We start from the raw sequence: 22618 nt of genomic DNA, 5'->3' as shown, positions 1-22618 counted from the left end.
TGATGGTGGAAGGAGAGAAAAAGTCACTCCAACCTCCCTGAGTGGTTTCTAGGTCCAGAGCCACTTCTCTACTTCCTTTAAAACACGAAGAAACCACGGTAGCAGTTGTACAGAGTTGTATATGGTATAGGTGAGGTTCCACTGGGGAAAATGGGTTTGGAACCAAGGTCAAGCTCGAGAGAGCCCAGGCTTTAACATCAAGTCAAACAGGATGCCGGTGAAGGCAGATCCCAGGACTATACCATCTGATGTAGGCATTAGCCCAGGGGCTAATAATGAAGCTAATAATGCAGCTCAGTTTAAACTGATCAGGTACCTTGGAGAAGACCCCAAATATGAAGGGAATTATGGCTAAGGGTAAGCACACACCTCTTCCCCCCAGAGAAAGCACCAGCTCTCAGAGAAGTATCCAAGGCTGAGAATGTTAATAATTGACCCTCACCCCCCACCGCCATGCAACATGTTCCCTGAAAGCTGAAGTAGGTTCGCTCTGGAGGAGACATGAATAAATGACCATAACAGACAAGGTTTTGGGTTTTTTTTTAAATATATCTTTATTTCTCAAACTCAAAGCTTTATTTCATCAACTTCTAATACAGTTTGCATTGACAAGTGATTTCACCTTCATCACGTAAGAAGGTCAGTGGCCATCGCACCAAAGAGGAAACCTCAAATATCTTAGGCATCACTAAGAAATTAGAATTTCGAAGGCTATGCTTTGAAGAATAACAAAAAGTTTCCAATTCAGTCTAATGAGCATCTTGCTTTTCATCTATATTAATTTGGAAATTACTGGATAAATTTTCCTAAAGCAGCTCTTTTTTAAAAATTTTTTTTTAATCCTTTGGGTGGCAGGGGGGAGGCCAGATGGCTTGAGTTTTAAAACGCCCATATATCCATATTACTTAACGACTTCCTCTTTAGCGGATTGTCTTCTCACCTTCCTATACAAACACACATGACAATTTGTACCAACTCTCACCAGTCCAAGCAAACCTCCAAGCATTTCCTTTAGCTTACACTTAAACTATTTTCGAAAAAGTGATAGGTAAACAAGATTTAGAACTCACCAAAAACAAAACAAAACAAAACAAAAAAAAAAAACACATTTTCTTTCCTGATCCTCACCTTGGGGAGTCTCCACAAGTAATCCTGAAAAGTTGCCAGGTCTTTTAAAACACATCCTCCCTACATTACCTCCCTTGGTCCTCTGCATGTAACTGGCTGAACTGGAACATGTTCCAAAATCAGCTGTGACATTCTGGTCTCTGCCAGATTAAGGATCTGAATCCAACCCCAGCAAACAGGAGTTGTTCACCTTACAGAATCCAGCAGGAGGGTCCTCCCTCACATAAAGTCCCAGTCTGATACCCAGGAAATAATGGTCCCCAGTGAGCTACAAGGTCCTCTGCCCACAGATGGAAAACTATCAGTACATTTGAGCTCAGAATCGAGGTGCATCCTAAAATAAGGCACCAGTATCACAAAGTTAACTAGAAAAGAGGTATCCCTAAAGTTAGGAAGTTGCTCTTGAGTGGCACCATTTCTCAAAGTTAACAAAGCAGTGCTGGTTAAGATCCTAACCTACCATGAAGGTAAGGAGCTAGTGCTCGCAGGGAGGTGGAATGAAAAGCAGTTTCAGGGCATTAGCGATTTGATTATTATTATGTCACCACAAAACATGGGTTTACACAGAGCTCACAGTGACTCCAGTCCCCAGGGGACTCATCAAACTGGGGTGTGTGTGGTGGTGGGGGGAACCTGACTACCAAACCACAACTGTTAGAACAAAGCAGGGCCCCAGCATCCTTCCTCCCTGACTCTCCCTAGTGGCCAGGTGCTCCCAGGTGTGGACCATACCACAGCTCACAGTTAGCAGGAACCCTGATTTGAAGGTGTGAGTTGATAAAGAGTTTAGTTTCAGAGCTGAAGTTGAGTGAGGAATCGTGTCTTACTGCCAAAATAAAATTTAAGGGTGATACAAGCTCAAGGCCAGGAATTTAGGCTGTGCCTTTCTGCCCACGCAAGGGGAAACGGTACTGTTTTAATCGCACTGCTGCTCACACGGATTCCAAGAAGCAGGCCAGGAAAACAAGCTGCATACTTGCAGAAAGCATCAGAGAACTTCAGAGTCCTGAAGCAAATGAGCCTGCTTACAATTTGTATTAGAATTTATATTAGAATTCGTACTTGAACTTTAGTGCCCTTGGCCACTGCCAAATTTCATGTTACTCAACACACGTAAAAAAAGAGGAATCACTGGTCTTGGTACCAGTTCAGAGTACCTGATGCTTGTGTGAGCAGCATGAAAGGCAGGTTTCAGCTGGAATTTCCAAACACCTGAAATTCAAGGTTACCTGGCCTGTTCTGAGGCCGGCAAAGGCCTTGTAGAGGAGGCGGAGACACCACTGGACCAGGGTGAGGTTTTAAAAGTGCAGCTTTGTTCAGTGCAGCCTTTTACCCTGATGGTTCTAGAACATGTGTCTACCTTCAGACTCTAAAATGGCAGAGCAAAGAACTTCAGGTGAACAGATTGCACCAAGATGGTCATCGTGCAATGGTGGTAAAGAACTTGGGGGTTGGGGGAGGAGACTGGTAATTTCTAGTGACTTTTGTGCTTCTCTTTGTCTTCAGAGGAAGACTAGTACCAGTTAGAAAAAAAAATACATATATATATATATATAAGCAGAAAGAACTCCAAGGGCGAAGTGGAAATTTAATTACTTGATGCGGTTCTGATTCTATCTTCATCTGGCACCTCATCACCCTGATCCTCCAGCCTTCTAGTAGAAGCAATACTGACTGACTTCTGTTAGCAAGTGCTTATGTTGGTGGCTTCATCACATCTCAAGGCTTTGGTTAAACAGATCTGTCATTTTTGTGCAAAGATGTTGCCATTAGACACATGGCGGCCTTTTAATGTCATGGATGAAAACGTAGTTGTTAAAGTTGGGATTCACTCTTCATTTCCCACCTCTTCTAACCCTGAAGCATGCTGGGGTTGGGGGGAGCTGCTGAGGAGCTCAGTGTAGGACGGGCCTGGACTCAAAGCCAATGCATTTAGACGGAACTATGGCTCACAGGGAAACTGCAGCTGCTCACTTACACACAGAAATGGCTTCTATTCACCTAGTGTAGCACAACATCGGATACCAGCTAAGCCTTGGGGTTCAGTCATGCCCAACCTGCTGTTTAAGAGGACCGAGACATCACATTCCAAAAAAAAAAAAAAAAATTAAAAGAAACAAACCCTGAAAATACCATCTTTAGAAAAAGGTAAACCACACATTACCTGCTAAGCATTTCTGCATTAAGGTATCCTCATCACTTAAAGCAAGGAGGAAAGAAAGCAATCACCCAGGGTTTGGGATTTTTAGGGCCACAGGAGAAAGGAAAAATCAGAAGCGTGGATTTGATGGAATCACTTTTTAGAAGAAGCTAAAATCCCTTTGTCCTCTATACCCTAGGAATGATGCTTTCTAAGAGATCCCACAAAAGTTTCAAGACACAAAATCCCTTATCTAAATCTACTGGGAAAGCAGTGGCCTAGAACTCTCTCCCATTTACCGAGCTTGCTTTAGACTGGAGATTAACACTGTTATCCTTCTAAAGTGCAGAACATAAACAAGTATGGTCAAATCTACCAGAATGAGGAGGACCATTCTTCATTTACTCCACTCTTCCCCAAACAGAACAGAATTAATCATTGCAAGGTGCCCTGGCTGCTCCAGTTCACATGGAGCCCTCCTGAGTGCTAAGCCTCTGCACAGGGACAGCAGGTTCGATTCTAAAGCAATCTTAAGTCAGAGAACTCTGCCCACAACAGCAGGTCAGCTCACAGGTCATTCACTTCTATTGAAAATCCTGAATTCATTTGCTGCCCAAAAAAAGCCCAGAGAAGGAAATCACTTTTTGAAGAAAGAACAAAAACAAACAAAAAATAATCAGCCAAGGTACTCCAGAAAAACAGCTTGTCATACTTGGAATGTGACCAAAATGGGTTTCCAATTAAAACATGGGAAGACCCTCACACGTCAGTTCCTACAAGGCCTTTAGACTCAGCACGACCCTTAGTCTTAGGAAGAGCAAAACTAAAGTGATGAGCTGCTGAGGGAGAGAAAAAAAAAAAAAAGTGTCATTCAATAAGAATTCCTTAAAGGGGAAAAAAAATTGAACATTCACGTTTCCTATTTACAATCAGCCCCCCTCCCCCACCCCACCGCCACCACCACAATTCTGCTTTAACATTATGTTCCACATTTTATTTTGTTTTCAAGTTACATTTCAAGCAAAGGTCATTTTTTTTTTTTTCCTCAACAATATCTCACGGTTGCTCGTGAGAGCACAGCATCTAAACCATAAACCACTGTCAACCAGATCTCAATTCTCCAGCTACCGGCTTTGGTTTATTCGTGAAAGAAATCCTTAGCTCTGCCCACATAAGCAATTCAGTCCCTTCAACAAAAATGAAGTCACGAGACCACTCTCATGTCCACCATTTTCTGCCTGGCTAGAACTGGCACAAGAAAATAAGACGACAGCCACAACTTTCATAGAACAGCTGAGAATCCCAAGTGAGGGCCAACAGAGCCTACTCTAGGCTGGAGTGAGAAGAGACACTGCCCAAGCATTCTCCGAGGTTCCATTGGCGCACAGAGCTCCAATCTCCCCATGCGGACGCTTGGGACATGGCAGGTTAGTGTCTTTCCTGGAAAGATGTGGATGGGTCCTACTTCCTATAGTGTTTTCCAAAGTGGCACTGGAATGTTGGGCCCCTTCAGGGTTGGCTCATGATATGCTGGAGACCCATTCCAATGGGTGCACAAAGAAAAAAAAAAAAAAAAAAAAAGCAGAGTCAGAGCTGAGTTCCCCTTTAAAAGCCAAACACCTACATCTAGAAGGAGGCTCCCCTACCTGAGAGCCCTTGCCCTAGTGAGGGGTTCCTACTGTGGAAACCCTCAGGTCTCAAGGTTAGTTACAGGGCAGCCAGGTAGGGTACGGCTGGCTGTAGGTAACTGGAGGATGGGCAACGTAGTAGTTGTTGAAGTTGCCGTCGCTGACGTAGGGAGCCGGCTGGTAGTAACAGGTGACGTTGGTGGCGTTGGGGATGATGTTCTGCTCTGCCAGCACGCGCAAGGCCAGCAGGGAGATGAGGTTCAGAGTCTGCCTCCGCTCGTGGCCCATGAGGCACACGGTGCTCTCGTTCACCACCCTGCGGAGGATCATGAGGTAATCATACTTGCTCCTCTCCTCCTCGGCAAAGTGGTTTTGAAGGTAGGTCTCCAGCTTCCGCTGCTGCTCGAGGATGTCTGGGAAGTCGATGAAAAACCTGGAGCACATGTAACGCTCTAGGGTCTTGATCTCTTCCTGGTCTGTGGGCCGGAAGTCCCGCACGAGGAGGTTGCTGTACTTGAGCAGCCCCCCGCCCCGGATCTCTTCGGGGTTCTTGGTGGCGATCAGTCTGTTCTGCAGGTGGTCGAAGGCCTCCTCGAAGTCCCCATACACGCTCTCCCCGATCACCGTGGGGTGGACGTGCTCGGAGATGGGGCTGCTGGAGCAGTCGTAGAAAAAGAGCAAGGAATCCAGGATGATCTGAAAGGAGTCCACGCTAAACTCGAACTGGCGCCGGATGGAGTCGACGAACTTCAGCTCCACGTTCCTCCCGTTCTTGTTGGACAGCGAGATCAGGCTCCAGCGGTCCGTGTCCGTGCACACCTTCACCAGTTTCTGCACATACGCCTCCTTCAGGGTGACGGGGCTGATTTTGAGCTTGTTCACACCCTCAGGCAGGAAGTTCAGAAGGGAGCACAGCACCACATCTCTGACCAGCTGGAACTCCGCCTCCGTGGGAAGAGCCACGTGGAAGATGAGGTCCAGGTCTTTGCACCCCAGGCCGTTGTCTTTGACCAGGACGTGGCCAGCCGCAGAGCCGTTCAGCCGCACGTCCTGCACCTTGATGCCTGCCTCCTCCAGCCGGCCGCGCACGGTCTGCACGATGTCCTTCAGGGTTAGCTCCAAGGTTGGAAAGTTGCCTCGTCCATGGATGGGCACGACCTCGGTCAGGACCTCGTGCAGCCGGCTGACCTGATCCCAGTTGAGGACGCTGAAGGACACGCAGTCCCTGGTGGTGCTGCCCTCCTCTGCCATCTTGGGGGGCGGTGTTCTTGTGGGGAAACTGAAAGTGAGGGGGTGAGAAACAGAATTAGGATTCACTTGTACACGGCCGTGCAGCTCGAGGGACTCGGAGCAGAAGCCGACTGACCTCTGAAGGCTTTCCTGCATGACCAGCCGACCGCGGTAACGGGTGGGGGCTGGGTGCTGCCACGAGGGCTACAGGATGTGAGTCGGGCCTGCACCCAGGGAGGACAGCCTATACGCAAACCTACCCCTTCTGCCTCCTAATTTTACCTGGGGCTGGTTTCTTTGCTTGTTTTGTCTGCAAGAGGGTGATTTTGTGAAGGGAGGCAGACAAACTCATCAAACAAAGCAACCTAAACAATCTCAATAGAGGGCCGTATTATGGGTTTAGCTAATTGTCCTCATTTTTTATAGAATTACTTCTTTTTTTTAAATTTTTTTTTTAATTTTTATTTATGATAGTCACAGAGAGAGAGAGAGAGAGAGGCAGAGACACAGGCAGAGGGAGAAGCAGGCTCCATGCACCAGGAGCCCGATGTGGGATTCAATCCCGGGTCTCTAGGATCGCGCCCTGGGCCAAAGGCAGGTGCTAAACCACTGCACCACCCAGGGATCCCTATAGAATTACTTCTGCTGCCTTTGCACACCTACCTGCATCTTAAGCTGGGTGATACCTAAGATACAAGCCCTCCCCACCCCCACCCCCCGCACACACACCCTGAACACAAGACCCCCTGGGGGAAAAATTTCCCTCACTCCATGAAGAGATGAAGATTCAACTCTGGGCCGCCATCACACAGAGGGCAGGAGGTCAGAGGAGTCCTTCTAGAACCAGGTACGTGGCTACCTTGTTGGCAAGAATCCCACATCCTTTTCATTCATTGGACTGGTCTGCCCTGTCCCAAGCACTTCTGTCCTCCAGAGTGGGACACCAAGGAGTGGTCTGAATGACAAGATTCCTGGCAGGCAAAGGCCTGGCTCAGCGCTATGGTGGAACGGCTCTGCCAGCAAGAGGGGGCCCTTAGCAGGACATTTCCCATGTCCTCAGGGCAGTGGGATCTTTTGACTGTATTTTGAAATCTAGAACCTTGAGGCGACCTAAAACTTAGCGCTCAGAACTCAGAGGAAAAAACATGCCATCTCACGCTTCACTTGCTAGAACCATAGTTACCAAAGTAATTTTCAACCAAGTGACATGTTTCAGAAAATAAAATACAACAGATCCCTGGAAATCCTAATATGTAAAAACAAATACTGCTCTATTAGAAAGTCAAGGTGCTTGGGGATCCAGGTGGGTCAAACATTAGCTAGAAAGACGTAAGAGCAGAAACAAAATGTCAAGGTGCTATCCTCACAATTCAGTGTAAGCACAGAGTCTTCCCATGCCCTCCACCTTACTGACTTGTGAGGCACACACAAAACCCGTCCCCACAACCTTAACAGTCTCATTGTTTGGGGACTGCTGATTTTCAACGCACATCTGCCATCACCGCCCTGAGGTTCCAACTTGAGCTTTAGGCCTTGCCCTGGTGCCAGGGATCCTTGCCTCACATAATGGCTCGGAGCAATGGGATGGCTGTCACTCGGGGTTGGGGGCATCCCAGGACACATCAAGGCAAGCTTTCCAGGAGCTGGCCATTAGGAAGGTGGATGAGAACACAACACAGCATAGTAGGCAGTGTGTGGTAGAAAAAATAGAATTTAAAGGTAGAAGAAAGGAGTGCCCCAAGACTGTTTGGGGTGAACAAGAAGGCCACAGAAGACTTCACTTACGGGGAAGGATGTAAGTGGACAGAAAGGCAATGAGCTCCGGGCTGCGACTTAGAGAAGGCAACATGCAGCCAAGACCCAGCAAGTTGTCCAGTTGGCCATCACACACCTCTCAAGTTAAAGCACAGGCTCCCTTTACTAGGTAGACTAAGTGGTTGAATTGCTTGGCCGGCAACAGGAAGGGTGGTCGTATGGTCCAAGTGGCTCTAGGAAGACCAATCTGGGGATAAGCCCTCCTATGCCTGCTACAGAAGAACACTTGCCACAGGGCAGGTAAGTTTCCCTTCAAACCTGTTTGGACAGTGTTAAAACGCTCTAGGCTCTCTAGATCATTCTACCAAAGCACTCCTAGATTAAGGATAACAAGCAAAATTTGTGACGAAATATTTAATGTTTATTGTGGCTAGCATTTGGCTTCAAGTCAGGCTTGGGACATCTTTTTACTGTGTTCTATGTACATTTGGTTCTTTGTGGCCCTTTTACGATCAGCATACGGTACACTGTGCCTATTACCCAGGACACTGCACAATTAAATCCAAATCACTGTAAAAAGCATGGCTCTCGCTTTGTTGTGAGAAACTGCTAAACTATCTGTCACTTGGTGACACAGATTTCCATCAGAGATGTTGATCTACCTATAAAAACACAACTTTCTCTACCTGTGTGTCACCTGCTACTGTGCTTCCAAGTCTCATGTTTATGATACAGGTATGAGAAGTTACAATGACAGAGGAGTAGCATTGAATTAATTCTTGGAAGATAAAGAACAATTAATTTTAAAAGTATCTCTAAGAACCACTTCAATAATGTTGCAGAGAAATATAGCTATAGGAATGACTTTTGACTCGTGCATTGTTGTTTTGTCTTTAAAGGATTTGTGGAGGGGGGAGTTTCTAAAATTAAAGTCAGGGCTAGGGATCCCTGGGTGGTGCAGAGGTTTGGCGCCTGCCTTTGGCCCAGGGAGCGATCCTGGAGACCCGGGATCGAATCCCACGTCGGGCTCCCTGCATGGAGCTTGCTTCTCCCTCTGCCTGTGTCTCTGCCTCTCTGTCTCTCTCCGTGCGACTATCATGAATAAATAAATAAAATCTTAAAAAAAATGAAAAAATAAAGTCTGGGCTACCCCCACCTTTAGAAAAGTAGTTCTTAGAGGACGAATATCTAACACCAGTGAGAATCTGATGGAAGCTACATTCCCTCTCCAGGAAGGGAGCGGGGAGAGAAGGGGATGACATATGCACGAGAACTTCCATATATTTTTAAATCTCTCAACTTGTAGTAGCTTCAAAGTTAAGATCTGTTTTAGATTGAAAACGGGTAAAGTTCATATGGGAAGAGAGGCAGGAATGGCCAGAAAAGTTATGAGAAAAACAGAATGACGTACATATTAGCCCCATAAGAGATACTATGAAGCCACAATAATTGAAACAGCATGGTATTGGTACAAAGAGACTGATTAGTGGAACAGAATTTTTTAAATCTAGAAATAACATCTAATACATAAGGGGATTTCATATATAATAAAGGAGGCATTTCAAAATAGTACAGAGAGGAAAAGTTCAGATATGTGGATAGTTATCTACATTTAAACAGTAAAGAAGGTGGTGCCTTGTCTTGTGCCAAACTAAGATCTAGATGGATGGATTAAAGATTTAAGCAAAAGAAGACAAACCCCTCAGAGTCCGTGGGAAACACAGAGTTTATTACACATGTGTAGTTTAGGCAGTCCTTCCCATATCACATAAAACCTAAAAGTAGAAAACTTGATACATAAAAATATCAACATGGTTAAAAACACCACAAAAAAGTCACAAGACAACACTAGGAAAATATTTGCAACATGAGGCAAAGTACTTATTAATGAAGAATGAGCTCCTAGAGAGCAGAAAGACTAGCGTTCCAAGAGAAGAAGGGGCAAAAATACATGAACAGCAGCTCAGATGCAAAACATACTCAGCCTTACCTTAAGGGATGGGCATATTCAAATTTTACTATATCATTCTTACCTGTCAGGTTGGCAGAGATCAAGAGGCAGAAACCCGCTGGCACACTGCCCATGGGTTCTTTCTGAAGAACAGTGTGGGACTCTCCATTTTAAGTGGATTGTACCCTTTATATATCAATTCTACTTCCAGGAAACCTACTTTTCGATTTTATCCTGTGGGTATACTTAACAAGTATGCATGAGGATATTCACTGGAGAGCTATTTGTGAAGCTACAGAATCATCAGTAAAAGGTGAGAGGACTTAATACATGTACATAACAGGCTACGATTGCATGCAGTTGTCCAAAAGAACGCTGGCAGATCTGTACGAATGTGAGATGCTAGTCAAGATTTATTTATTCATAGAAAACCAACACTGTATGGGTAAAAGCACAAGCCCACGCTTGAACAATTATACAGCTCTCTGGAAGGCAGCACGAGGACTTCAGCCTCTACCAAATACCGCCTCTAGATTGGCAGGTGGGAAATTTATTTTATCCTTTTTGGAATTTAGAACCTATGCATATATTAATTGAAAACAGTTCAAATCTTGTGAGCCATTTCCGAAAATCTTCTCCCCACCCCCCAGGAGCCTTCTGACTCATCTGCTACCTTATTTAATTCTTTCAATGCCTTTCCTAGCACTCCCCACTATCCCTGCATCCCCAAATCAAATACACATAGAAGTTTCCTCTCCGAGCCTTAAAAGTTGATCTCTGGGGGGGTAGACAGGGAGTAGGGGCCATTTGTTCCCAAGAACGTCTTTTAGTCAAGTTTCTACTTCTCTAGTGTTTAATAGAAGATGTCCACCATTTGTCAAAAATCCTCCAGACTTTCAAAATAACAGATACATCATCTCATCTAGTCCCTTTCTATGTTTGTTATCCAAAAGTAATTTTTGGTAGTTTTGTAACAATTGCTATTTCTCATGTCAGACATATTACAATGACCCTCATGATGCCGTCATGTTGATTCTTGGTTACAGTCACAAGAACCGTCATAAATGCAGTCAACACTTTACCAGCACCTAAGATATCTGTGTTTGGCATCATCCGTGCCAACTTTTTCTGACATACATATGAACAATGTGATTCACTTAGAAAAAAGTTCATATAAAAGCATGTTGTGGAATGTGACAAATGACAAATCCATGGTGTAGTTCTTAATTCTTCCAGTTTACTATGACTTAGACACAGAAGAGCTCAAGCTATTGAAGGCTCACATTTAGGCTGGGTTCATATTTGGTGCTTAGTTCATTAAAAGAGCCCAAAATAAGTTACTGAGGACTATTACAAAGGAATTCTTTGTTTTCTTTCACCCATCCAAACAATTTCAAATACCGAAAGTATATTTTTTTTAGTGACTCCAACAGACACTGGCATTACTAGAATATATCCCAGTCATAGGGCCTGAGGGCTTAGATAACACACCAGAGCTTAGTGTAACAGTTTGAGTTTTAATTAACCTCTTGAAATCGACATTGATATAGTCTGTACATGAAAGAATCATGTGGAACACACGCTCGCATGAAAGGCCCAGGTTAAAGACAAACTCTAGGTAGCAGAATTAACAAAATGATGACTAGAAAACAAAACTGATTTGAAGCCTGGTAAATTCAAACTGAAGTGTCTGATTTTCCTTTTACTATCTGAGAAGCAGATTCCTTGTATTTTGCACAGGAGAAATTGGGCAAGGTGGGAAACCAGAATTTCTCACTGACTTGGAAATTCAGGCACTTCTTTACAAGTGAGGATGACCAAGCACCTACTCAGTCAAAGTACTCAATCTCCTAAAAAGTGGACTCATGATGACCAACAACCTCAGGTGCCCCTGAAATGTTTTCTTCCATCATCTGGCTAGCAGAAGAGTAGAATGCGCACATTGAAAAAAGATAGGTTTGCAGGAATAGCAGCAAAAAGTGAGAGGTAAAACCCGACAGAGCCCAAAGAATAAACCAAGATCCCTAAGTAAAAGTTCATGTCTCACTTACCTTTGCTTCCCTTGGCCTGGGACAGAGGCCCCCAAAGGCAGGCTGATCTGAAAACCTATGATTAAGCCCTAGGTGAAAAGAAAATTTTAAGAAACAGAAAGAGAAAGAGAGGAAGAGAGAGAAAACTATTTCTAGTCCTGTTTCCTAGCTTAGCTAGATCCCAGAAACAAGAGTGACAGAGGCTAGGAAAGTGAGGGGGCTCAAGGTGGGCAAGCAAGACAGGAAGACAGATAAGCTGGAGAAAAGCACAAAGAGCCCATGTAATGCTTCTGGGTCTTGACGTGGGTCAAATCAACACTGATTCCTATTTGTGCGAGGCATTAGACATAGTCACTGCCCAAAGGGTTCTCAGTCCATGCAGAAATTTCTACCTGTGAAGTTAAAGACAGTGCATATGTACGCCTTGCTCTGTGATATTTCACATGAAAGCTCTGGAAGCTACCGCCCCAAAGGTTTTATGGAAAGGCTGAGGTGTGAACGAGGTTCTCAGCTATGGCAGCCCTCCATCCCCTCCAGAGACAACTGGGCAACACCCTCTTCCTCTGACCTTGCTGGGGTTTAAGAATACAAAAGAAACTCAAACACATTTCAACATTCCTTCGATGACAACATTTCCTTTTCTGTTACTAGATGTCACCTCCAGAGCCTGGACCTTCCCCGTAACACTTTCCAGTTTGAGGTAAGAGAGCCAGCCATGGGCAGTGGACCAGGCCTGGTAACAGACTACCCAGGGGGTGAGTATGCAGAACAAAGACACTGTCCCCAGCTCCAGGCTGAGAGGGAACCCATGCACTGGAGGCAGGCATCTTCCACACAAAATTGGCACACCACCTACCCACCCGCCAGTATACCGCAGAGGGCACTTTCAGGAAAAAGAAACTACTCGTTGAAGCAGAAGTGAAAGAGGGTGGCAATACACACCCTACTATTCTATCGCACCAGTTCTTCCAGTGACCCAAGGGAAGAAGAGCCACAACTCTGGGCCTTTTTTTTTTTTTATCCTCCTGTAAAATGAAGGTACAGATGTGTGTGCAGAAGACAGGGTACTTAGCATAAGCCACGTCACATCAATTCCCATTTAATCCTCACAAGCACTCTGAGGGAGCTACAATGGTTGCTTTTGCACAAAAGAATAAGGATCAGAAAAGATGAAGTGAATTGACCCCAGGTCCTCAACTCCAGAGAGCATTTGAACCCTCGGAACGGACAACAGCTCCCACACTACACTCACTCTGCCACTGGCAAGGTGGGAGGTGGAGAGAGGGCACAGGCTCCTGCCACAACCCCATAGGTGCCGTGGGGTGACCAGTTCTTGTGAAAAATATAATGATCTTCTAAAACAGAGATTGTGTTGGTCCTATCCAAAAAATGAGAAAGTTACCCCTGTGACTGTGACACTTTCCATCTACCATAGACATTAAAACAACAAAGCTTGAATCAATCACCCTTCACTGCCTGCTTTAGAGCAGATTCCAGCTGAGCAAAGGACACAAGTCAGTGTCCATCTTCGAGGATGCCAAGGTGGTTGAGAGGTGCCTCTCAGAGGAGCACCAGAGAAGGCAATTCATGGCCCACGTGTGGGAAATCCGTATTTCTCAATGGGGATGCACAGCAGCTGTTTCATAATGTAAACATCTTACCCATGCTACCCACTCAGAAACCACTTACTCCTTCCTCCAGGGGACACCAAATGTGACCAGATGTCTAGCCAGGTGCCCTAACATGAGCCACCAAACTATCTGATCAACCCATCTGCTTTGCACACCAGCGCTACTACTGTCCCCACTTTACAGTTAAGGGGACTGGGGAACAAAGAGGTTGCACAAAGTATTAACTGTCCAAGGAGGTCCTGCCAGGAAGTGACACAAATGGGATCAAGGGGCTTCCTCAGAGGTGGAAAGTCTGGGTGCATGTGTTGGGGTGGGGGTAGGGCTTTGAAGATGAGCCAGTTGCTCAGGTAGTTGTAGAAAGTAGATGGCAAGAAGAAGAAGGAAAGCGGTAAAGGGTATGAAGGCTTTTCATAGGAAGGTGGGAAGGAAGTTGGCTAGATGAGCGAAGGCCCTTGAGTGAGGCAGGCCAGATGGCAGGCACTAGAGGCGAGGCAGGAGCATTCAGAGCTCGAGTACCTCACAGCCGTCAGTACAGAGACCCTCTCCCTCAAGATTACCACAGCTGGATCCAACAGAATTGAAGGTAATTACGTACAGAAATACTAATCATTATGCTACTGTTTGTTTTAAAGGAGCAGCGGCTGAAGTGAAGGCCTAGGCTGCTCACTCTGAGGGAGCTCCGGGATACGGGCCAGGCTGCAAACCAGTGGTTCCCAGAGAGCACAGGGACAGCAGGGGCAGCCGAGGGGATGCGCTCTGTTGGCTGGAAGATCGGCAGTGTTGATCTGCCCATAAAGCAACGGAACAGGACACTCTGCAGACAAGAGGGCCACTTTCCAGATCCCAGAAACTGATAACCCAACCGCAGCTGAGGACAGAAAGTAGGTAAGGTCACAAGAAGTGACGGGAACCCCTCGGGCGAGCTTGGGAAGGAGGGCTGGGACAGAGCTGAACACAGAACAGCCTGGAACAGACTGCCGAATGCACACCTGCTGCTTTTCCCAACTGCACAGAGTCTGGCCCTTGAGATTCCTCTGCTCTAGGGAAACAAGCCAGGCTTTCTGAATGTCCATGGACTTGAGCAGCAGCAGATCAGTGGGCACAAAGGAGAAAGACTGAGCTCAAAGTAAGAAATCCTCCCTTAGTCCTCAAGTGGCTGGTGAAAGCCAGGAGTCATCGAGGACCAGGGGGCAGCCTGAGGAAGCTTCTGTCTGCCAGTGGCTAGCCTCTCACCAGGATCCGGGCACCAGCACCCAGGGAGGAGGCCACATTCTGGAGACTCCTCTGCCCCCAGACATGTGAAAATGTCACAGGGAACTGAGAGGCACCTCTATGTCTCATGTCAATGTACGTGGAATAAGGGTTTACATTAGGACACAGCCCAAAGCAACAGCACCAGACAAAACAATGTCTTGCTTCTTAAAAGGACAGTAAAATGTATCCTGTGTTAGCTTTTCCTAAGACACCTGCAAATACGCTGCCTCAGTTCAAAGAAACAACTGCCCTGTGCCACAGAACTGTGTCCAGGGAAGACACTTCTAAGTCAGGGACACAACAGATGCCGCAGCTGGACCATTCTCACACTCACCGTTCCCACATTGGGCCAGAGGTCTCAGTCTATTTTCTCAGGGTTATCAGTACCATCCTAGCTGCTCAACACCAATGTGTGCGACAGCCCCAGAGCCTGGTGTGATTCCCACGGCATCCGGGGCACTGCCTGCGCTGAAGGAAGGGGGGAATGTCCTGGACTGAAGCAAGAACAGGCCACCAGAACCCAGTGCTAGCTGGCTTCCCACCGAGCTTTGAGTTTCAGGGGCCCTCCAAGTCCTCACTTCCCATCAAAGTCCCCAGATGGTCTTCATGGTTATCAGAGATTGGGCTCTGTCCACAGACACCCACCCTAAGAGGACTCCAAACAGAAAGCACTTACACATCTTTCAAAATAGGATGCTTAAGCAAGTGTGGCTGCAGAGATAAGGCTGGAAGAGCTTACGTTGTGGCTGCAAAGCAGCACGAGACGGAATCAAAACACATGCCCATATTATAACAGGGACGCCGCAGAACTTCATATGTTTTAAGGAATACCCTGAACTCATTGCAAACGTAAACATCAACAAGGTCAGGACACCGACATCTGTAGATGGAAGCTAAGCAGGGAAGTCTTGATTTTTCCGGGGTGTCAGCAATATTAAGTGCTACATCCACCACTTGAAATAATCTCTGTTGCAACTTGGAGCCCCACTTCCTCCTATGAAATGTGTCTTTCTAAATCAGAGATCTTACTGGTCTGACTCATTTAAAGAGATTGCTAGAGCCGGCCCCACCACTTTCAAGACAGACTAGCTAGAGAAAAATAGTAGGATTCCTAGGAGGCTGTTTACCATAAGGATGGCCAACTTTCCATACAGTCCAGAGGCTCTAAGAGCTGATGGCCCCCAGGGTCTATCAAGTGTTGCATACTACCTAACTCTCCAGCTTAGAACTTTGGGCAGTTGTCAGCTGTCCAGGGGGAGGGCCTCAGTTTGCTGTCCCATCACTAGCACCATCCTTGGGCCTTATCAGGAAAGGGCCAGGTTCAAGTGCAGCACTTATCATACGTTAGACACAGACACACACCCCGTTCACATATGACTAAATGTGAGCTGGCCTCCATTTCTGTGAGGATGCTAATTAGGCACAATTCCATCCAGGCTTCAGGTTTGCATGGACCCATCCTTGTAGCAGGTACCTAACCTCCAGGTCTGAACATGTCACTCAACGGTCCCTTTGACATTATAAATGCTGGGAAGAATGGCAATTTGGATGGATGGGCACTGCTGGGTGGGTGTGGCGGGAGGCATTAAAGTGAAGAAGAACAGGTGGTGGTACCTATTTCTGTACCCACTGTGCCGGCACAGCCAAATCACCCTGTGTTTGGTATTTCTACATGTGTGGAGCTGTGCAGGCCACAGATACGGCCCACTAGGATGATTACCATGAAATTAGCATTTACCAAGTCATGTGTGGCTGTCATTTGGCAGCTCATGGACGCCTATTACTTGAAAGCTATTTCCTCTTGCATTTTCAAATTGCAGTTGTTGATATGTTTTAATTGTTGATAAACTGTCAGAGCCCTGGTCCCCTGCTAGTGGGACATCATCATGTCCTCTGCAATTCTTTGAAATTCTATTACCTTGTGATTATTCTCTAAGACTACAGAAAAACGAAAGAATGAGCACCAGACTAGGAATCAAATATCCTATGATTTAGTGTCAGGTGTGACTCATAGGGTGAATGCTTATCAGTAAGTTGGCCACGATGACCGAGTTTCCTTTCGTTTTCTCCAGCATCTGAGTGCCTACTATGTTCCCATCACTGTTTCAGGCGCTTACAACCCGTCAGTAAGCAAGAGACGAAGGCCTCTGCCCTTGCAGCGCTCACCCCCTGGCTCACACTCTTCTTTCACAACCCGCTGCTGGTAACTCCTACATCCCACTAATGAAGAATCAGAACTGGAGAGGGAGACATGGGGCAGCTAGACTGGACCAGTGCTGCTCAATACTGTATCCACAAGCCTCATGTGGCCCCTGAGCACTCAATATGGGGCACGTTCACATTGAGATGTGCTCTGAATGTAAAATACACCCTGGATGTCAAGAACTCAGTATGGGGAGGGGGGCGGATATCTCAATATTTTTATATATATATTGATGATATATTGATGATATACAGCGATGCTAACATTTGCTATAATGGGTTAAATACAATTATTAAAATTAGTTTCACCTGTTTATACTTACTTTTTGATGTGAGGACTACTAGAAACATGACTGTGGCTCTCCTGTTTCTACTGGACAGCAGTGGTCTATTACAATGGAGAAATTGAAGCCTAAAGAGGTAGAGGCACATCCTCCCAACCCAAGGTGGCCTCAGAGGCAGGAAGGAGGGAAGTATGGAGACCACAAGGAGGCCTGGTTGCTGGAGACAGCGACAGTGCTAGCTCCCAGCTGAGCAAGCCTGTGCCGAGGCCCTGGATAAGTAACACATGCTCACATACTGACCACTTCATCTCTCCTCTTGCAGCAACCTGACGCTTATTCCATGTCAATGCCACAACTGGCCAAGACCATGCGGGACCAGTCAGCTGCCATGCCCACCTCCTCAGCCACAAGTGCAAGTCAGGGATGAACCGGGTGTGTTTGAGGGTAGGGCATAGACAGCCAGAGGAGATGGAGGATGACCCTTTCTCCCATCCTCGTGAGGGCTAAGCCAGGGGAGAGAAGCATATGGCAACACAAGGGAGTGGAAACAGTTCAAGACTCGTGGAGAATTTTCTTCTCAAAATGGGTCCACAGAGAGTGCATATGGAGACAGGTATGGGACTTTTTGTGTTCATTCAGTTGAAGATTTGAAAGTAGAAACAGAAAACAAGGTACATAGCAGAACTGTAAGGTATTGAAGAGGCAAGTGATGAGATACGGGACCCTCAGATGGGGTAACCTTAGGAGCCTCTCAGAAGGGCCTAAAGCTAGGTCAAAATACAGTTTGGTAAGGAAGGAATAGCATGGATTTGTTAAAATATTTAAGTCTGAGTTCTACGAGGCAAGGTACCAGAGTTAAGAAGACTTCATCCACGGGAAATGGAGAATAAACAGAAGGTCAGAAAGGTACACAGGTCCTGAAAAGCAGCTGGGCTTCCGGAAGGATGGGCAGTTCCTGGGAGTTCTTCAGGTGGTGTTTGAGGGGCATGGGACATGGAACTGGCCAGAGGCAGGAGGAGAACCCCGCTACTGCTCTCTGGAGTTGCTGTCTGCAGGGCCCTGAACCAGGTCAGTGATGGCAGTGGGAAACAAAAAAGTTAAAAAGATAAAAGATCAGCAGAACTAGCAGCCGAGTGAACTAGAGAGAAAAAGGCTGAGTGAGCCACGTGAGGCTGGCATCGGGGTGGATGGGCAGGAAGGACAGGGTGGGAAGTGCTGGAGGACAGCAGGTCTGGAGCTCAGCTGAAGGAGCTTCAGCTGCGGGCCAATTAGTAGGCACTGCCCCCTCGGCTCTGAACCTACTAAAAGGAGGCCACCATTTAGGGAAAGGCCTGGAAACCACTCGGCATTTTAGGCTGGAAGCTTCCAACCCAAAAAGCTTCCAGCACCTTAGCCCACCAGAATGAATCCACCGCAAGTATATTTCCCTCGCTGAGAGGAATGGCAGCTGAATGCACTATATCCAATCAACAGGAGCACCTTCCGTGGCCCAGGCTCTGCTCCAGACGCTGGGGATTCAGCAGTGAGCACAGATCCCTGCTTTCCTGGGGCTCACATGCCAGTGGCTAAGACAAACGAGCAAAATCCGAGTGCCCGTACATTCTGAGGCTGTCCCAGCTCCTCCTGCATCCTGAGCACTTCCACAGGCCTTTTTACATACCACTGCCTTGGCCTCCTCGGCACCTGGCACTAGCCACTGCCTGGGAAGCATTTAACTACTTACTGACTCAATCACAGTTATCCAAGAAATAAACATTTTATGCAGTTTAGTGACCAAGCCTCCAAAAGGCTCTGAGACTGAAAAATACCCTGGACGGAGTTACTTAACATCAGCAATTATTTCCTCATATTCGGTTTTTTTTTTTTTTCCTGTTGTTCCAAGAAGTTCTGCAAACAGTTCTAAGACAGGCTAGAGGGACCAGCTGTACAAAATCTATTGATTCTCAACAATTCATAAGGCTGCTTCTTACATAGCTGGGCTATGCAAAGATGCTTCGTCTACACCATCTAAATTCCAAATACGAGCTTCCTTAAAATGCACACAGTAGATGGACAAAAAGGCTTGAGACCAAAAGTCTGGGAAGCATCACAGAAGATCAACACTATGGCTGTACCCAACTGGCTTTTTTTAAACACATGAACATTTCTTTAGACACAGAGGTGGCTGCTTCATCATAATATAGCTTATGCCAATTTGATAGGCCATAGTCAAAACACCAAGATGACACAACACATTTTTCTATATTACCTGTGTACTCCAGTGACATCACAAAAAAAGCAATGGACCTTATCTAACCAGAGTAATGTTTTATCTCAAGTAACACCTCAGGTTCTACATTACTTCCCTTTATTCCCTTAGTGTGCGTGTGTGTGCGTGTGTGCGCGCGCGCACACACACACACAGAGCCCAGAGATCTGGCAGGGGACCAAGAAACCCAAACATAACAACACAAGTTTAAACTTAACTCATGAAACTAGTCTTGGGTTTCCACAATGTCTCTTGGTAACACACATACAAAAAAAGTTTACCACATCCAGTCAGAGCTTCTGGCTCGTCATTCTTTGTGACTGGCCCCAGGCACACAATATATCAGAGATGAAAGATGAAGACAAGGTATGACTTATTTGAGCGGTTAAAAAAAAAAAACAACAACATGTCGTTTGCTAACTTTGTATCAAATGTGTCCCATTCTTGGCCCCAGGAGAACAAGGACACTACAGTCTCCTCTATGTTATCTTTATTGCTAGGCAGGTCCTTGGATTTTCAGAAGTACGGGGACTTCTCTGTTCTTTGATGGGTAGTGCAAGATGTGCACAATTTGCCCTGGCCTTGAACACTGGGGGGTATAGGCTATGTGGGGCATATTGGGAAATGCAGAGGTGAGAGGGTTCTGTAACTCAGGATGGGGTCTCAGTGAGCTACTTGTACTCATGGAACAGCCAAGGGAACCAAGGAGGGAGAACCACTGGTGCTCAACTAAATCACACTCATTCTAGCAAATAGGCAAGATCCACGTCCTTTCCTGCAGAGGAACCCCAGCTTAATCTCTGGATATAAGGGAGGTATATGGTGGAGGAAACTCAACCCAATGGGTGTTGTTGTGAGCTCTAGGGACAGACACGGTCATGAAATCACAGAGCTTTATTTTGAGTAGCAATTTAGATGCCTCCTAGCTGAGGGGGAAAAAAGTGTGTGTGTGCTTAACTTTCACATTATATAATGGGACTCTCCCCACAGCCACCTGAACAAAAATATACAATATACCAAAACCTTCTTTCTAAAAACTCCTTATTGAGACTAAATGTACTCTAAAGATATGGGTATACCTTAAGACACAAGGTTTCAGTTATCTCAAGTAAAAGCTTGACTCCAGAGATATTAAGTTTTCCATCTTCACAAACAAGAATGTCAAAGGACAGAACCCCTGCTGGTCCAGCTCAGACTGCCTCCCTGAAAGCGAAGAGAAAAGTCAGCACTCTCTAGTTCCCCACCCCACCCCGTCCACCCATGGCTGGCGGGGTCTCATGTGTGGTGGGTCTCACTCCCTCAAGACACAGCACAATTCTTGGTAAGTGCTCCTACCCCCCACCCCTTCTCCCCACCCTCCACCCCTACCACACACACCACCCCTGGGCAGCCCCAGGCTGCCTGGCTTGCTTCCTTGTGGGCTTCCTTGCCAAGTTACTCCCGTGGAAAGGTTAGTGTAGCCAACAATGGCCACTCTCATCAACCCCCTTCCCCATGAAGGGCAGCTGGGCCAAGCCAGGAATCTACTTTAGAAGAATTTAATAATCTTTATTTCCTGGGGAGGTTCAGGTTCCTGACCCACCTACCAAATATCCTGAATACTGTCACCATACAAATGATTACCACAGTCTTTAGAAGCGCTGACTGTAAGAACGGCACTTAAAGCCCTCCATTGCTTGCATGTTACTCGTCCATCAAAAAGAAAAAGTTGAAGAGGTAGCAGCAGGTTGCCACCCCAGACAAGGATGCAGCCTTGCAGAAGCCTCCCTCCAGGGTAGAAGGAGGGAAGGGGACCGAGCTGATGCCCCCCGCGAGGTCCAGTCGCGATGAACCGGGGTGAGCTCGAGTTCCCCAGGGAAGCTCGCCAGCCTTCTCCCCGCCAGTCCTCCCTGACTTTGAGGGAGCGCAGTCTTGTGTCCCCACGCCCCCGTCCCCATCCGCCTTGGCGTTTAGCCGTCCAGCTACCAAGCTGTACCGGTCAGCTTCAGGCCCTCGCCCTCCTCCGACCCCCCTCCCACCTCTGCGACCTGGGGCGGCCCCCGCGGCCCCGCTAGCCCAGGCTGCTGCTCGTCTGCGCTCTTCCCACGGCGGGCAAGTGTCCTCCCTAACGGGGGAGGGGCCCGGCAGGACGCGGTCGCCGCATCCCGCACAGTCCCGGGACCTGCGGCGCGCGGACGTCCCTCGCTCGGGCCCCGGGGCTGCTCGCGGGGGCACCGTCCAGCGCGAGTCCACGGAAAGTGAGAGCCTCTGCCCTGACCTGGAAACCCCGGGCTTGGCGCCCAGCCGGGGAAGCGCCGGCGCCCCCGCCCTCCCCGGCCTGCTCCGTCTCCAACTGCGCCTCCCGAAACCGCCGCATTCGAACTCGCGCTCGGCCTGGGCGCGGGGGGCGCGGGGGCGCGGGGGCGCGGGGGCGCGGGGGCGCGGGGGGCGCAAGCTCTTCGGCCTCTTCGGCCTCCCCGCCCGCGCCGGCCAGAACGCAGCCCGCGGGACGCGCGGAGCAGGAACTCGCCCAAGTTTGCCAAGCCCCGGCCGAAGTCTCTGGAAAGTTGCAGCTCCCTCCCCGGGCGTCACGCCTGGTCCTCGCGGGGCGGGGGATGAGCGTGCGCGCGGGGTGCCGTCGCGGGGGCTGGAGGGGCAGGGAGCACCTGTCCGTGCCTCCCCCCGGCCCCCCGCCCCCCCCGGCTCTGGGAAGCCCGGAGCTCCGCTCGGCGGGACCGACCCCCCCCGCCCCGAAGGCAGCGCGCGCGGCGCTCCGGGGCCGCCGCATCCTCGCACCTGTAGGGCAGGGGGCTGGGGACTCACCTGGGCGGCGGAAGAGGCGACGACAGAGGCAGGTCCTCGGCGCGGTCACTGCAGCCCCCAGGCAGCGGCACCGAGAGAGCGGTCCCGCCGCCGCCCCCTCCGTTCTTATACGGCCTGGCCACGCCCCCGCCGCCGCCCGCCCCGCCCCGCCCCGCCCAGCCTGCCCTCCCCGGGGAGCGAGGGGCGGGGCGGGGCGGAGCCAGCGCCCTCGGGGTCCTCCCGCCGCGGCGCTGACGGCGAGGGCGGGGCGCGCGGGGCCCCCTGATTGGCCCCCGGCTGAATGGTTGCCGAGAGACGAGTAAATCTTCGGCGGCGGGAAGGGGCGGGGTGGGCGG

General features: G+C 48.1%; 1 protein-coding gene across 3 annotated transcripts; it reads right to left on the bottom strand.

The window, feature by feature from the left end:
* Positions 1–528: 528 nt before the first annotated feature.
* Positions 529–22406, bottom strand: TENT5C (terminal nucleotidyltransferase 5C). 3 transcript variants are annotated; one of them, XM_038561895.1, is made up of 3 exons: positions 22284–22386; positions 20561–20684; positions 529–6175 (listed from the first exon to the last, which is right to left on the bottom strand). In XM_038561895.1, exon 3 carries the CDS (start codon positions 6145–6147, stop codon positions 4972–4974), a length of 1176 nt encoding a protein of 391 aa, XP_038417823.1. In that variant the 5' UTR covers positions 6148–6175; positions 20561–20684; positions 22284–22386; the 3' UTR covers positions 529–4971. The 3 variants fall into 3 exon arrangements, with proteins under 3 accessions (XP_038417823.1, XP_038417824.1, XP_038417825.1); XM_038561896.1 differs by lacking the exon at positions 22284–22386 and adding an exon at positions 21739–21856; XM_038561897.1 differs by lacking the exon at positions 20561–20684 and having other exon boundaries at positions 22284–22406.
* Positions 22407–22618: the final 212 nt, after the last annotated feature.

The sequence above is a fragment of the Canis lupus genome, chromosome 17 (assembly GCF_011100685.1).
Source record: "Canis lupus familiaris isolate Mischka breed German Shepherd chromosome 17, alternate assembly UU_Cfam_GSD_1.0, whole genome shotgun sequence".
NCBI lineage: Eukaryota > Metazoa > Chordata > Mammalia > Carnivora > Canidae > Canis > Canis lupus.
Note: the sequence above shows the minus strand (reverse complement) of the source record. Positions and strands in the feature narration are given on the sequence as shown.